General features: G+C 44.8%; 1 protein-coding gene across 1 annotated transcript in view; it reads right to left on the bottom strand.

Annotated features, from left to right (window-relative positions):
* Positions 1-16,762, bottom strand: part of EEF2KMT (eukaryotic elongation factor 2 lysine methyltransferase) — an 835,612-nt gene that overhangs the window by 82,035 nt on the left and 736,815 nt on the right. Inside the window, exon 7 of the mRNA XM_069646116.1 lies at positions 12,667-12,813. Coding sequence (XP_069502217.1) covers positions 12,667-12,813 — 147 coding nt within the window. The remainder of the gene's footprint in view (positions 1-12,666; positions 12,814-16,762) is intronic.

Below are 16,762 nucleotides of genomic sequence, written 5' to 3'. Positions count from 1 at the left end.
CCAATGCTTGGAACTCTTCCTCTATGAATTTCTTTCAGTAGGGTGTGGGTTGCTTGTGATTCTGTAAGCGTCTGGCAAAATGACATACTTTCTTAATGGGTGATTTCAGCCTTTAACAATCAATGCAGTTAACGTGAATATTGTGGTAGTTTTATAGCAATTATGGTCTATGCCTCACAGTAGTAGTCTGGAAAGGCTCTGGGTTGGTCTGAAGTCTAAATTCCACAGCACTTCTTGTATTCCACCGCCCCGCCCGTTTAGCAAGTCATTAGTGCGATTACAACACAATGTGAGAAATAACAGTCACAGTATCAACCTCCATGCTGAGGTGAGTAAGACCAGGGTCGATGGGAGCGAAACACCTGTCAGTGATTGACATACACACGTCCCATAGTCTGCCCTGATGCATCAGCCATCCCCAGTTAAATGTATGTGTTTTGTGAAGTGTAGGAGAAGCCAAGAGTGAACCTAATGCAGTGTGCCATGTAATTTAGAAATCATCATTCTTGGTCCTCGGCAGGCCTCTTCGGTGGATCAAGATTTTCTTCCCAGCGGATTATAAGTGTAGCTACTTCCTCCATAGTCATTGAACACACCTGTTTCTGCTCCCAGAAGAAGGAAATTCTGAACCAGAATGACCATTTGTATTTAATCTCAATCTGTTGCAATTTGTTCTTTTAATTCCATGCCTCTTTTGAAGTGTCAGGGCTGCTATAAATTTGAATATATTGAAATGTAAGTAAAGACTTCCGTTGGTAATACATTGTTACCAGTTCCCTACAGGCTCTGAGCAGATTCTCCTTCATATTGTTTGAGTAGAAAGTCATTATGATATTTCTTGGCATTGTGAGGTAGCCTTTATCCAAAGTACCCACTCTCTGAATCCAACAAGAATGAACTTGTCTTTTGCAACGAATGGGAAGGTGGTTGTGCACATCTTCAGTATTCACCTTTTTAAGTCTTTGCCCTCTGTTACCAGAACAAGGCTCTGAATCCTCAAATGTTCCAGTGTATGCTCGTATCGTATATGATATGTTTTGATATGGCATTTGTAACGCACCTATACACAAGTGTTTCAAGGCGCGACGAGGCAAGGAAGGGGTACCAGAGGGAGGACAGACAACTATCTTACTGGGCCAAGTTACATTGAGATTGCGCAAGTGCAGTGGAGGGGGGTGGGGAAAAGTGCCAGGGCAAAGGGGAGGGGGCAGTGCTGTACATGGGATCAAAACAATAAGAAGTGCAGCCACCGGGTGGCAGGTGTGAGGTTAAGTGCAGACAGCAGGTGTGCAAAAGCACAGGTAGGGGGACTGTAGAGTTATAGATACAGACCCTAGTGCAAGGGTTGCCGGGAGGCAGTGCAGGTGTGCAACTGGGCGTAACCAAGACTTGGACAGCTGGTATTGCATCACCATAGCAGAAATTAGATAACTTGTCCTTCGCTTTTCTCGTTCTCACTAACACACACTTCCAACTGTCCTATTTCCTGCTTTTGGTCTGTCGTCGAGTTTTGAAGATCTGCTGTAGCTGATTTAATTTCTTGTTTTACCAGGTTGACAATGTCTTCTTTTAACGAGGAAATGCAGTCCAAAAGGTCTATTCACGAGTGGGCTATAAGTGAGACCTGAAGCAGGTGAAGTGCTTGGTTCAGGAGCTTTAGCTCAGTGGTAGGAATCAATAATTTTATGGTTCAAGGCTTCAACTAGGGGGGCAGAGGAGGGTGGGTACAGAGGGACATGAGTGTTCTGCCTTTTCACACTGACCTATGAGTCAATATCTACATGTATATTTTGTTTACAGGAGGGATTGAGCTTGCCCGCAGACACTGTGGTGGCTTAAGAAGGTCCTTGGATTCCTCTGACCATGTTTGGAGTAAAAACCAATCCTTGTATTTTCCCCCAGTCTTCATCAGGGTCCATTATCTGGAATTATATGATATGGCATTTGTAACGCGCCTATACACAAGTGTTTCAAGGCGTGACGAGGAGGGGGAACAAAGGGAGGTCTGACGACGATCCTACTAGGCCAGGTGTCATTCAGATTGCCAAGTGCATGGGATTGGGGAAGGGACAGTGCAGTACATGGGAACAGATAATAACAATAAGTAAAAGTAACGGCTAGCAAGGGGTAAGTGCTGACATCAGGTGTAAAGTGCTGGTGGGGGGACTGAAGGGATAACGAAACAGTCCCCAAGTGCGGGGCTTGCCAGGCAGGCAGTGCAGGTGTGTGAGACTGGCGGTGGAGGGACCTGGGCCCGAGATCAGAGGGTGTCCAGGTAACCAGTGCAGTTCCGGTTACAGCCAGGAGGTCAGCAGGGGAGAGGAGGAGAAAAAGCAGAAGCAAAGAGAAAGGTTTTGAGGTGCTTCTGGAATCGGAGATGGTTCTCCTCAAGTTTAAGGGCGGCAGGGAGGCTGTTCCAGAGGGAGGCCCCAGCTGAAGAAAGATCTACCACCAACTCGTTGCTTGGAGAAGCGACTAACCCTGAGGGAGTTGGAGGCAACCAGCGAAGAGCTTGAGAAGAAAGATATTTAGGATGAGAGAGAGTTGAAGGTATTGTGGCCCAGTGCCCCAGAAGGCCTTGTGGACAATGCATAGGGGTTTGAACTTAATCCATGCAGCCACTGGAAGCCAGTGCAGAGATTTCAGTCCTGGAGAGAAACGATCCCTGGGTTCGAGGCCAAGGACAAGTCTCGCAGTCCTGTTCTGGATGAGTTGCTAAGGGCGGAGAGTAGAGGCAGGCAGATTTAGAAAGAGGCTGTTGCAGTAATCAAGCCTAGAGAGAACCAGAGCTCTGGAGACAGTGAGCTTCTGGGGGAAGGAGAGGAAGGGAAGAATACCTCTGAGGAGGTGCAGCTGGTAGTGTGACTTCTTAGAGACGTCAGAGATGTGAGGAGAGAAGGAGAGCGTGGAGTCGAAGAAGAGCCAGAGAGCTACAGGAAAGGAGAGAGCGAGCGTGCTGATGAGGAGAATCTCAGTCTTACTGGCATTAAGGCAGAGGTCATTGGCGGCACACCATTCCCAGATAGCAGACAGAAAGTCGGAGATGAGGGAAGGAGAAGAGGTGGCCTAAGGTAGCCTGAAAATGAGCTGAGTGTCATCCGTTGGGGGCAGAGAGCGGCAATGCAGAGGGCAAGGAGTGCAAGGTATTCGTTAAACAGCCAGGGAGAGAGGTTAGACCCCTGGGGGACACCACAGGTAGAGAAAAATATAGAGAGAAAACAGAATCTGTTTTAAGGTACAATTCTGGACCCTGATGAAGACTGGGGCACTGATAGATTCTCGCTCTAGTCAAAACATATGACACGTAGGTTGTGGAATAAAAATAAAATTCAAGGGATTTCACGCCAAATGGTTACAACAATAAAAGCCTTGTAATTTAAAGGCAAGTAAGTGGTCAAAAAGAAAGAAACATGGATTTGACTTCAATTAATATATTTTTCCAAAGGATTATAATAATCTTTGTATGACTAAAATAGAAGTGTCTAATACATTTTATGTTGTACATTAAGTTGTGCCAAATGATGTATTTAAGTGTCTTGTAATCATGTTTTGAAAGATATGTTTGAGTTTAAATTTCCTTGAAATATATCTTTGTCTATAGCTGTTTGAGTCAATTTAAAAATAATTTTACTTTTTTTCTGTAACTATATTGAAGAATAATGTAATATCAATAATATATTCAAATTGTTGCTCTATTGTGTTGAGCTGATAATAGGATAACTAAAGGCAATTTTGTCAATACTTGGTTCTTGTCATGGTTCTCATGGGATTATAGGGGACTTGCTGCTTGATTGCAAGTTCAGACATTATAGAGTTTCACATAACTAATTAATCTCTTATAACACGCTTAGTACAAGAGACCAGTCTCCAAGAGCAGGACCGGCATTCAAACCTGTGTTGCTCTGCGTTGTCTTGCTTCCAAGACAAACACGTTGCCCCTGAGCTAACCTCCGTGCCCAGCATAGGTGTCTCTTGATTTGCCCAGTGTTTCTTCCTTCTGAATAGGGGGAGAGTTTTGTTTATCCAATCTCTAGGAGTGAGAGGCACCCTATTTGTGAAGCCCCCTCTGTTACAAACATCACTTCTACTGGCAATCTAGAACTCGGCTCAACACATCAGTGAGCCAGAATCCCTGAGGTTGGTTAGCGCATCACTCTTGCTCTCAGATCAACCACAAGAACCTACCACCGGGCTGAGCTACTCAGGAAATTGACTTTTCACGTCTTCCAGTGGTCACACACATCTTCTGAAAATCTAGGGACAGGAGACAACACTGAGCAGAAGGTTCCCACTGCAAAGCCTTCTCATTTCTCGATAGTCTCCAACAAATGTCATCTCTCCTGTGAAAGTGCCATGGAGTTGTGCCCCACTATGTGTGCAAATTCCTCCAGTAGACTCTTTCCCTTGATGTGTTATGACTGTGGTGATTTTTTTGGTTATGGCGATTGCTTCACTTCTGGTCTGTGGTCTTGGAGGATATGATATTTTTAAATCTAGTGATAGATTCTGCTAAATAGATTATTTATGAGAGTGAAAGATTTTGTTAAGCCCTTACCATGTGGTAGCAGCTCTCTATAGTTCCGTAAAATAGGTAAGATTCAGCAGAATATTCTGTCTGCCAAATAGTTTCAGTTGTGTGGTTATCATTTTTGTTTAAATTTTTCAGCCTTGCGTGACAAGCTTAGCCTCATATGTAAGGGACTCACTGGATAGGATTACAAAATTGGAAGATTACTCCTTTGGGCGCGAGCACAAATTCTGAGTCACTTTATATGTGGAAAGCTTACACTCCTATTCCATGGCAAGATGTCATTAACAATGTTATTTTAACTCTTGAAACAAGGATGCCACCACCTTCTGTACAAAGTGGTACTTTTGTACTGCCTCAAAATAATCTTATTATATAAAAAAAAATCAATCTATGCTCATGGTTAGAAGATCTCAATGGGCTTGAGTTTCACAAAGAATGTTGTCCACCAGTCCTTGCAGCCATTTCAAAATTATTTCATTAAGTCGGATGAGAAACCCTTCAAATTGCATGCCAGAAAGGAGAGGTGTTTCAATGATGAAAGGAGATCTTTTCAAATTTCAATTAATAACTGCAATAAACTGTTGTGGCGCATCATGTCTTGGAATACAAGAAATTATTTTCCTAGACCTTTTGATGAACTCAGAGGATGGGACGTTATATACATCCCGAACACAAAGTATGATTAAAAACACTATTGCATTACCAGGGTTTCCCTCCCTTTTAAGTTACTGGATAGACTTTATTTTGGTCTGTTTTGCAGCTAAGATGTTACTGTATGAGCATGTCAGATTTTGAAATCCATGCTACATCTTTGTCCAAGCGGCTGAGACCCAAATGCTACTACAGTCTTCTGTTGGTTTCAATTGCACCAAGAGCAAAGCACACAATAAATACATCCAGTAGGGGATTTTCACAGAATGCTCAGAGTGGGGAAAACAAGACTGATTATGTTGACATCAACTGAAAGTGTTTTGTTAAGTCTTTAGAGAGAATCAGGTGAAATAGTATCACTGCATCATCAACATCAAGTAAGAAAATAGGCCTATAGTTCCCAGGTTGTTTCTTGTCGCCTTTCTTATGAATAGGTAAATTAATAACCTCGCGCCAGGTTGGGGGGATACTTTTCGGCCTGGCGAAAAAATGTAATACTTTTGTTAACAGAGGATACCAAATTCCTGTTTCGTCCTTAAACAGGTTGATTGGGGTTCCATCTGGGTCCGGGCCTTCCCTGCACCCAGGCCCTTAATGGCCTCCCCCACCTCTGCCATTTGAAAAGGCAAGAACTCTACCTCCTCTTGCACAGCGTCAATACAAGGTATCTTCTCGTGCTTCGCTCCAGGGCCTATTTGATATAAGAGGCTGAAATACTGGTCAAACACATTTGGGGGGATATTGCACAGGTCCATCCCCACCTTATCCCAGCCTATGCCGCCAATACATTTCCAGAAGCCTGTGTTGTCACCTGTGGTACAACACGATGGGAGTCTGCTCCATTTGTTTTTAACATGCTCCGATTTCATCAAACCCTGAATACGCTTATATTCAGCCCTCAGAGCGCATAGGTGTTTTTTATTCGATGCAACGGGGTCTTTCAAGCTGGCTACCAGATTTTGCTCTGCAAACCGGCAATCCTCACGAAACCACCCTCTGTTATTAGGGGTTGCCTTTCTCATCTTCCCCACCGGTTCAGTGACGAAGGGATATATTGTGAGAATGAGTTCATTATAGCTGGGTCCTATACTGGCGTCATTCACTTCCGACATATATGCTATCAGGCGGACTATGCTTTCGTAACTAGTAGGTTTGTCCTGAGCCAAATAGGACCATTTAATGGCTTGTTTAGAATGACCCACCGCAGTGGCCTCACTAACATTCGACATGCAGCCACCTCCACCCCCAAGGACCTCTTATAGTGCAATTCAAAGGATAATGGTCACTCTCACTTCGGGCTACGATCTCCAAGCTCACTACCCAGGCCCAATCGGTCATGCTGATCAGGACATATTCAATCTTAGCGCTGCTATGATATCCTGCCTAGGTGACTACAGCCAGGGCATCAGGGGGTGCTTGCCCATTACATGCTCGGAGTCCAACCCGTACCGTAGGCTCATAACCTTGGTAGCACGGGGGTGGCGCCAAGCCAGTTTTCCAGATACCAATTGTGAAATCTCATACGTCACATCTTGTTGAAGAGCCGCCAGTGACAACACTCAACATCTGTGCTGGGTGTCGCAAATTAACAAGTATCTCTGCCTAGAAAACAAGGTCATCGTAAAAAAAGAAGGAACACGATGAAGACCACTAGTATTAGACCTGGGAAGAATAAGTGTGCCCCAAAAGACGTTATCATTTCTGAACCTTCTGAAAATTAGCTCATTAAAGATAAAGAGGGCCGCTACAGTGTTGTTAAGAAGTATAAAGGAAAAAAGAAGCACTGCAACATTACCAGATGTGTGCGTCATAAGACCAAAAGGAAATTAGTGAGAGAGCGCAATTGTAACTGACTCCTGGACTCCTTTTGCCACATAGGAAAAGCAAGAATGAGCTTGAAGCGGAAGACAGACATCAGGGACTATTTGGGGCCATCTCAGACTCCCAATATACAGTGTGAACTACAACAACCAGACACATCTATCAAGCTGGAGGGCATTGATATACTATTTAGTTCAAATGAACCCACCACTCCTAAGTCTGTACTTAAATCTGCAGTGTGAAAAAAAGGAATGTTAGTGGGTAATTCCGTATGCACGTGTATGCTGGTTCTTCAATAGCTAGGAATTAGCATACTGAGAATCCAGCTTTTGTTGTAAACGTGGCAAATATACATTGCCAGGTTGGCTCTTCATCCTCTAGGAATGAGAACATGGATAATACTGTCCCCAACTCCTTTACCATAACTAATAGCACGTCGGACCAGTTGAAGTTTAACAAGTCGCCGACAATGAGACATTTCAGGCTGGACAGAAACAATCTATTGGACCCAGATAGTGGACTTATGTTTAAGAGTTTTTTTTGTAAACTGGAAACCTGCATATTTAACCGTAGTGTGTTAGGCAGAAACCTGTGCAGTTCCCTTAGGGACCACTGCAAAAGATTTAAGACTACAGGTGCTAGCAGTAAACCCACTTGGTAGCAGTCTGTACCACCCAGATTTACCTGGTAGCTGTGGCTGAGCAGTCAGACTTCCCTCAAGAAGAGTTAGGCAGTATGCAAAGTATACTCAATAGGCACTCAGATACAATAATACAAGCAAACACTGACCAGAGCTTTGGTATCAAAGGATATAATTATTTATTTATAAACACACAGTTGAAACACTCCAGCACTCTTATTGTAAAATATTCTAAACACAGTTACTATTATGATATATACACCCCTTTTTCCCTTACTAGAAAATCACAGTAAGACACCACTTATTTTCATACACAGGTGAGCGCTTAACTAGATTGCACTCTACTAAGGTTGTGAAAAAGGGAGGGAAAAAAAAGAATATGCAGGATTACACCACTCTACGATTCAGGAACACTATTAGCAAGGCAGAGAGCAAAAAGTCACTGGTGAGCCAAAGTCTGGGCCCACTCTTAGAGAGAGCAGAGCACAAATGCGCCCAAGATCACACAGTTACACTAGGCTTAGAAAGTCTTGCAGAGGGTTCAGAAAAGAGTTTAGAGAGGCTTAGAAAAGTTTAGCCAGGGTGTCCCAGGCTAACCCAGGTTCGAAAGCCGGGGGCTAAATCTACCCCGTACAGTCGGTTGCAAGGGAAGCCAGGCGGGACACGGTACCTTAAGTGGGAAGGATCCTCCAGCGGTGGAAGTTGTTCCTGGTAGTGGTTGCAAGTTGCGGCGTCGTCCAGGGGAAGAGAAGATCTCGACGTGGAGGAAAGATGCAGGTCGTTGCACTACCAGGGCAGAAACCAGCCGCGGAGTTTTCCGGTAAAAGGTGGTACCTTTATCTCGCGGTCATGGTAAAACGTGGTATCCCGGTTGCCGGGGTGCTTAGCACGGGCAAGGCGGCCACGAGATACGTCGGGAAAGCGAAAAGACGGTGAAACTGGTTATCCCCACCAGTCAAAGGAAGAAGACTCTCCGGCGGGAGATCTCCTCTGTCGTTGGGAAAAGTGGTGAGACGGTCCAGCAGGGCTCCACCGGTCGTGGTGTCGTGGCAGGTCGGCTCAGCTTCTCCCTTGTCGGATTCTTAGGTCCTGTGGCGACTTCTGAAGTTCAAGTCCCCAAAGCCCTGCTTTTATGCAGCAAACCCCCATTCACTCAGCCTAGCTGTCACTCAAACATGCTAAGTGGTGAGCCACTTGGGCCAATCAGGACGGAGTGCGACTTGAGTTGCCTAGGCAACTCAGTCCAGGGTGCCTAAATTCCCCTCCACCCCTCCTAAGTACCCCAGACATAGTGGCACCACTTTGGAGGACTTCTGTGGAGAAGCCGCCAAAAAGTGGAACAAAGGGCTCGACTTGGGTTGGAGTCACAGAAGAGGACACAAACGCCATTTTAGAATCAAGTTTTGGCAAAAAATACCAACCGGAGAATTAATATTAATTAAATAAACCGGCGGTATGTTCGAGGCTACCTTAAATAATTAAATAAAGATGGTAGCCTAAAACAATGGGAAATCCCATAGGAAAATATTCGCGGTTGAATAAAAGTAGTATCCACTGCCCCCAGCCAAAACTCGATCAGGGGGGATGGAGACGTGCCCCCTCGACTAACAGACCCTGGGGCAATCGAATTGCCCCAGCCAGTACGTCCACAATATGATGGTTTGTACTGGTTCTGTTCAGAATTTAAGACTAGTAAAGTCAATGGTGACTTTACATGCCCTGGGAGACAGTAGTCAGTCCCAGGGTATGGAGTCTATACTGGGGGGTCACTATGACACCCCTGTGTTACTGCACGGAGGGTGCTGTGTAACACACATCACAAAAACACATGAAACCCTATGGAGTAAAAGACCCCCATAGCCCATTAAACACATCTAGATTCAAAGAAACACACTCAAATCATTTCCAAGAGTGAGGGTAAAAGTGTCTCACCCTTGGCAGGAGAAAAAAATAAACCCCAAAAATCCAGCAAAGCTGCTGGGGGACTCACTAGGTTAGGAAATTCAGCCTAAACAGAGAATTCTCCCTAACATAGTGCAATTGTGAAACTTTTCCATTTTATATATTGTAAGGGTGTCGAAGAAAGAAGCCAATACAAAGGTAGCATGGATTTGGTTATAGACTTTTAATAGCGCTTTGAAAAGGTCCTCACTATTGTAAAGACTGGAGGGGGTTGTCTGTACTCCTGCTCTATATACAGAGGACCCCAGCCAAGATTCTCTATTATTGGTATCGTGGTCGAGCAATCAAGGCCTAGCTTCTCAGGTGGTGATGCAGGCTGGTTCTTCGGTACAGTGTAGTCCCCAGGCCCCCCACAAAGGAATGTCCACACACTGTATTAGTTAAAACACAGTCTTTATATAATTAATATTCAAGGTTAGGTATACTATCACAATAACTCACTTTGTGCTCCGAAAATCAACAATGGTAAATATATACAGTTCTAAAGTGGTACCACAAGTATTATAGAATCTCATTAAAGTACATCAACTATACTGCTAAAATATCACACAGATCAATAACAAGGAAACCAGAAACCAGCAATAGAAAATAGGAGGAAAGCAGTTGGTTGCAAAAATTGGCAGAATAATGTCCCCGCTACCTAGACACAGTTCTGTGTGGAGACCCCCTGCCCCCCCCACCTGGGCAACCTGTAAAGCAAAGATGTATCACAAGCCCAGTCCATATATTGTTCTGCAAGTCTTATTTCCTTCTACAATAGTTCTACAGCCCCAATGTACCTGGAATTGTAGTGTTCATCGTCGGGGAATCGCTCTTCTTGAGTGCCCTCCCTTTAAGGCAGGAGTCACGGGTCGAACGTCCGACGGAGAACAGGGTGAACTACGGCGGTGAAGTGGCAGCTTCTTTCCTAGCGGTGCTCGTCGACGACAGAGCGTTGGCGTCCTGCAATGAAGAGGCGTGCGGGGCTCCTCGGTGACGATAGTTCTGGACCGCAAAGAGATGAAGAAGAACTGTGGCCCAGCAAGGGCGTTGAGTCGTCGGCGTCTTTGTGGTCTTTAGGTGGTGGGAAACCCACTGGCGGATGCTCCTCGGCGCGTCGACGGTTGGGCCTTCTCCAGCAGGATAAAGCGGGCGGCGATGGAGACGAAAGCGTCCATGGATCAAATGAAGTTCTTAGGCAAACGGGAGCAAACGGGAGCACGGCGGCTCCAGTCGGCGATGGCGGTCGTCGACAGGGGTGGACAACAGTCCGGGCACTTCTCTTTGGGATTCCGCGGCAGTCCCTGTCTCCGGTCGGCAGCCTGTCGTAGGTCTGTCTACCAGGGAGCTTTGGAAAAGATCAGCTGGTGCATGATGGTCCCTCGTAGCTCGGGAAGAGGGTGCCTTACCAGGTCCTCTCTGGGTCAGTCCTTGTAGACACAGCAGCTTTCAGATCGACGAAGTATAGCAGCAGCAAGACTTCTCTTCCAGCAGGGCTTCAAGGTTAAGCTTCGGTTTTACTCCAGTTACTCTTCGTAGTGGACTTCAGCTTCTGAACATTAATTCTAGCAGCAGTGAGAGGCCCCCAGATATACTAGTTGGTCTCCCATTCATTCTGCTGGGTCACACTCAGGCAACCAATCGGTCAGAAGGGCATTAATGCAGGCAGGCATCCAATCAGGTGCATAGTGCATTCAGGCCATTCACTTCTCTCCAGACACTCACAACAAGTTATGTTTATTGGGACAAGTACCCAGCCATTCAACACTCCACACTGCATTCATACCAGTTCCGGGCAGGGCTGTCTCAGTCATTGTGTCAAACACCAGATACTAGACACCCACAACACAGAATGCATAGTCGTCACACACTCCATTCACCCAGGTCCCACCCACAGGGTGTACCCACAACATACAGTCACTGGGAAGGCTCCAGGCAGTCTGGCCTGGACTTCACAACACCACCATATATGGAACTTCCACCCAACAGCCGGTCAGGGGGAAGGGACAGAGTCAGGGCTTCCCAGGACTTTGGGAAAACAAGGTAACAGGCAATAGAAAGCAAGAGGCCACAGGGGCCATCTTGTTGCCTATCAGGAATCAACTAATTCCAATGGCAGAGCCTGGGTATCCCAAAATGGAGGATACTCAGAGCACCTGTCAAATTCAGCATGGAGCTGCCACCAGCCCATACCCTGCTCTGTGGGCCACAGACAGGAGCCTAAAAACATACACTAGGGGCACAGGGTTGTACCCCCACCCATGGGTGCCATAAGGGTATCCCATGGGTCTGTACACCAAACCAAAAGAGAGAGCTGCACCACCAGGAGTCCCACATGAACTCCTGCATGCACGGAAAACACGACAGAACACACGATAAAAAGCAGTAAAGTACAAGGATATGGAGGCCCTGTCCCTCCGATCGATGCATTTCCAGCATCACAACTATCCCTAAAAGGGTCAGTCAGAATGTCTGTCAAAATAATCTCCACTGTCCTGTGTCACAACCTACTTCTATTCCTCACACTAAAACTAAAAGATAAACTAACGCACCAGGGCCTCCAACCACCGAGAATCTGTATTGTCAAGGAGCTGGTTACTATAGTTTAACAGCACTATGACTGGTGTGGCAAGCTCAGAAATTGGGATGCTGAAATTGTTGGCTTTCCCGTACCCAGCATTTCATTTTTATAGTAGGTGTTCAAGCTACTATTTTTGCAATCTATTAGTTTCCTAAAGTCTGGAGTGGGAAAGATCTGGCCACGGCAGTAACTACAAAACTAATCATACCTAGTTGAGACACCTAATCAAATAACAGTGATGAGTTGTTTTTGGTATTTCTTTGTAGCAACAAAGAATTACTGAACAAGAGTAGCCAGCATTTTTTTGTTTTCAATGATAACATTGGCTAATGTGAGACTCAATGTTCCACAACTACAATTATATATTGTATTGAACCTGTATAAGTCAAACTATCATGTTGCTTAGACTGGAAAAGACCATAATGCTGACACTTCTAGGCCACTTATAAAATACTGTTGCAGGGATTGTTCAGCCCAGCTATATATTCAACAATCACTTACCAAGCTCGGTTAGAAATACATTGTAGGTTTCTATATTACGAATTGTAGAAGCCAAATATACATCAAGGGATTTCTCATTTTCTTTGCAGTTTAAACGTTTTAGCACAGAGATGAGCGACGGAATTATCTTTGGATCGTACACCACATCTACAACAAAAATAAATAGTTTAATGCAAATAAACAAAATGCTATTACACACTAGAAAATGATTTCTTATTTAGAACAGAATTTTTCAAAAATGTAGGACAATGTTTTTAAATTTACCGTCACCGTAGATCTTTATTTTTTTTTACCCTGATCAATGCCTTTTGTTAAAACACATTTCTGGAGTATGTGAAAAAAAGAGGATTCATTATGCATACATTTAAAAAAAGCTTCACTAAATAGGTAGACGCTCCCACATGTTTTCAATGTCTTTATATTAGAGGTTTCTGCAGCACATGTTACAACCAATGAAATCAATGTAAGCAAGCCTCAACATCAAGGCATATTTACTACTTTTTGTGTGATGTACAATGTCCAATTTAGTGTATCCACTAGAAGCTGCCCTTCTCACCTCTTGCTAGAACTTCAAATACCTTTGTGTTGTTTATCCTCCCTTGAGATTTGCAATCATCATGGTGGTCCATAAGTTACTTAAGCTGCTTGTTTCAAGGACCCTCCCGTTATAACCCATATGAGAGCATCTGCAGTATAATTCAGCCAATCTATTCTTGATAGTGTCAAAACCTGTGTGAAGTTCTTTTGCGTCAGTTTTGAAGGATGAGTTATTAGTTGTGCTTTTCTATATCACTGCATGTTTCCCAAAATGAAGTATCCAGGTGCTCAAGAATTAAGCCAGCATATGTCAGGAAATTCTTAATCAGAGGTAGCGAGTTTATTCTTTTTTTGTTTTGGATACAGTTGATTTTTAATACTGGTTTGGCTCATCTTCAAGTTATTGCATGTCCCGCCAGCTCTGTTCTTATGTTATTTCAGCAGCATCCCCATGATGTGTTTATATGTTTAACAAGCAAACCATAAATAAATAAATTACCTCCTAAACAGCCCCAAATGATAGGATATCCCCTTCTCATTCAGAGGGTTGTGGATGCCCTTTGCATATCAGGTATGGCCTCTTGGAACAGCTAAAGAACTCAGAGGATGTCTGGGTTGTATATGACTACACCAGCCTGCAAGAAGGGGTCAGAGAAAAAAACAAGCAAACAGATCTAATTGATAAGCCCTGAAATAACCTCAGGAAAATAAGAAGGTGGACTATTCAGAAACACCCTTCCTCTTTGACACGCAGCAAACATATCCCCAGTCAAGAGCACCTGATGTTCAAAGACATGTTTATCTGATATGAATGCAACCACCAATATGAACGAACATCAGCGTGAAATAACATGGCCACATACTGAAACAATCAATTCTCCTTTGGAGGGAGGAGAAAGGACAAACTGCTTGAAAGGAGTAGGTCTCAAAACCATAACCTGTTTTGCTAATACAGTGAAAAACAATCAGAAAGCAGTTGCAACTCTATTTTATTTATTGTTCGCTTGTTAGGCACTCATACAGCAAGTAAATTCTGTCTCAACGCACCCACAGGGCAAAGGGAGGGAACATGGGAATGAAACACATAAAATACACAAAAATATTGAATAAAGTGGAGGGAAAAAAGAAAAGGAGGAACCTAGTATGTCTTGTGAGTATTCAGAACGTGCAAGTGCAGCAAGGAAAAGGGCAGTGGGGGTAGGTGCTCGACTGTCCGTGCTCGTGGGTGAGCCACAGATGAAGTGCAAGGTGTGGTAAGTGCTATAGGGCCTGGAGCCGCATTGGGTGAAAGTGCGAGCCTCCAAGGCAGTAGGTGTGCCGAGGCAGGTTCTGAAGGAAGACAGAAGCAGGGGTGATTGGGTGTGGGAGGCCAGGGGCCCCAGAGATGCATAAGTAGCCAGGACACCAATCACAGCAACTGTGAAATTAGCAGAGGAGAGAAGAAGGGAAGGAGGAGGTAAAGAGGAAAATCTTGAGGAGCTTGCGGAATTTAAGAAATTCCGGCTCAAGGCACAGAGGGAGGGGAGGCTGTTCCATAGGAAGAAGCCAGCCGAGGAAAGCAATCAACCTCCTGCCCTCCGTTTAGTAAAACGCTTTAAACACAAAGAGCTGGTGCCAGAGGAACGTAGAGGTCTAGTGGGAGAGTATTTAGTAAGAGAGAGTTGAAGATAGTGTGGTCCCCGGTCCCACACAGCCTTGTGAATGATGCAAAGGGATCTGAATTTAATCTGTGCACCGACCGGGAGCCAGCAAATAATTTTTAGGGCAGGAGAGATGTCCCTGGGTTTAAGGCCAAGGATAAGTCTTGCTGCCCTATTCTGAATTAGCTGGAGGGATCGCAGAGCGAAAGAAGGTATATTCAGGATGAGGCTACTGCAATAGTAAAATCTAGAGAGATCCAGGGCTTGGGTAACACTGAGCTTCTAGGGGAAAGTGTGAAAAGGGAGAATTCCTTTGAGAAGGCAGAGCTGAAAGTGGGACTTCTTGGCAATGTCCCGAGTGTGAGGGAGGAAGGAGAGAGGAGTCGTTAGATGACCCAACGGTTTCGGGCTTCAGAAGAAGGAGCAGGGGGAAAGCCCACAGAGGAAGGTCAGAGTGAAGGGAAGAAGGATGGAGCAGGGGTCCCAATGGGAAGGATCTCAGTTTTACTGGCATTGAGGCAGAGATCGTTGGAAGTGCACCAGGACTGGATGGCAGATAGGCAGTTGGGATGATGGAAGGTGCAAGAGGGTCAGCAGGAAGTTTGAAAAAGAGTTGTGTGTCGTCTGCATAACACTGGAAGTTTGGGGAGAAGGAGGAGATGAGGAGTGCCAGCTGAGTAAGGTAGATGTTAAAGAGCCAAGGGGAGAGGATAGAACCCTGGGGGACACTACAGGTGGACAGGAAGTAGGAGAGGAGAAGGTGCCCATGATGACTTGGGACGAGCAGTCAATTAGGAAGGATTTCTGATCACTGTATTGGCAAAACAGATTGTGGTTTTGAGACCAACTTCTTTCAAACAGTTTTCCCTGTCTCCTGCCTCCAAAGGAGAATGCATTGTTTCAGTAGGTGGCCATGTTATTTCACCACGATGTTTGTTCATATTGGTGCTTTACCTTCACTAATCCACCGAAGAGGGATAGCACAAAAGTAAACCAAACAGCTTTTCTCAAAAGAGAAGAGCATTTCCCGGGAACTTCTCCATGTGCTTGACCAGGTGCAAAGGTCATATTTGTGATTGAACTGCATTGTAAAATGATCAACAGAGGAAAGGCACTCTTCGAGAAAAGCTCCTGAAGAATTCAGAGTTTAGTTGCCATTTGCAGGGAACTGTGCATAAACAGCTCTGAGAATCCACTCGAGAATTCAGAAGGCCTGCGATGTGGATGTGCATCAGAAAAATGTTTGCCCAATGCCACAGCTCAGTAAAAAAAAAAAAAGAAAAAAAAAAAACTTAATTGGGACCTGCTTTATATTTTAACTGAAATCTGTCTGGTTGGTGTAGATCAGTATCCAATGGTTGCGGGTCTGTTCTAGGATGGGTTGAAGGACCAAAACGATAATTTTTAGTTCCAAGACGTTTGGTATCGTTGGAACGATCTTTTGTGGACATCACATGGTGGATTGATAAGGACCACGGGACAATGCCGAAACATATTCTGAATAGTCCATCAACTAAACTGAAGGGTCACGAAACAGAAAGTAGATAGCCATCAGGAGGTTCCCATTTAGTGCCCTGCACTGCAGCCCAGAATGTATCCCCTCCATCAATGTTACCCAGAAGGAATGGGGCTGTGACATTTTTCCCCCCCATGAGCCGTGGGCAGACGTTTCTCATCTTCAGCAGTGCAAAAGAACCCACTTCAAGACGACATGCACCCCACATATTCTGAAAGAAGGGAACTGGTAAGGGGTTAGGGATTAGGTTTTGGTCAACAAGGATTTGTACCATTTGCTGGAAAGGCCCAAGATGACGAAGATTTGCAAGAGGCAGAAAATAGCTGCTGACAACTCCCCCTGAGAGAGTGAAGAAAAATCAAGTTTTACAGTTAAAGGGTATACTATTCAACCTCAAGTGAGA

Source organism: Ambystoma mexicanum, chromosome 2p, assembly GCF_040938575.1.
Source record: "Ambystoma mexicanum isolate Mex_15411 chromosome 2p, UKY_AmexF1_1, whole genome shotgun sequence".
Lineage (NCBI taxonomy): Eukaryota > Metazoa > Chordata > Amphibia > Caudata > Ambystomatidae > Ambystoma > Ambystoma mexicanum.
The sequence above is the reverse complement of the archived record's forward strand: the minus strand, read 5'-3'. Positions and strand labels throughout refer to the sequence as shown.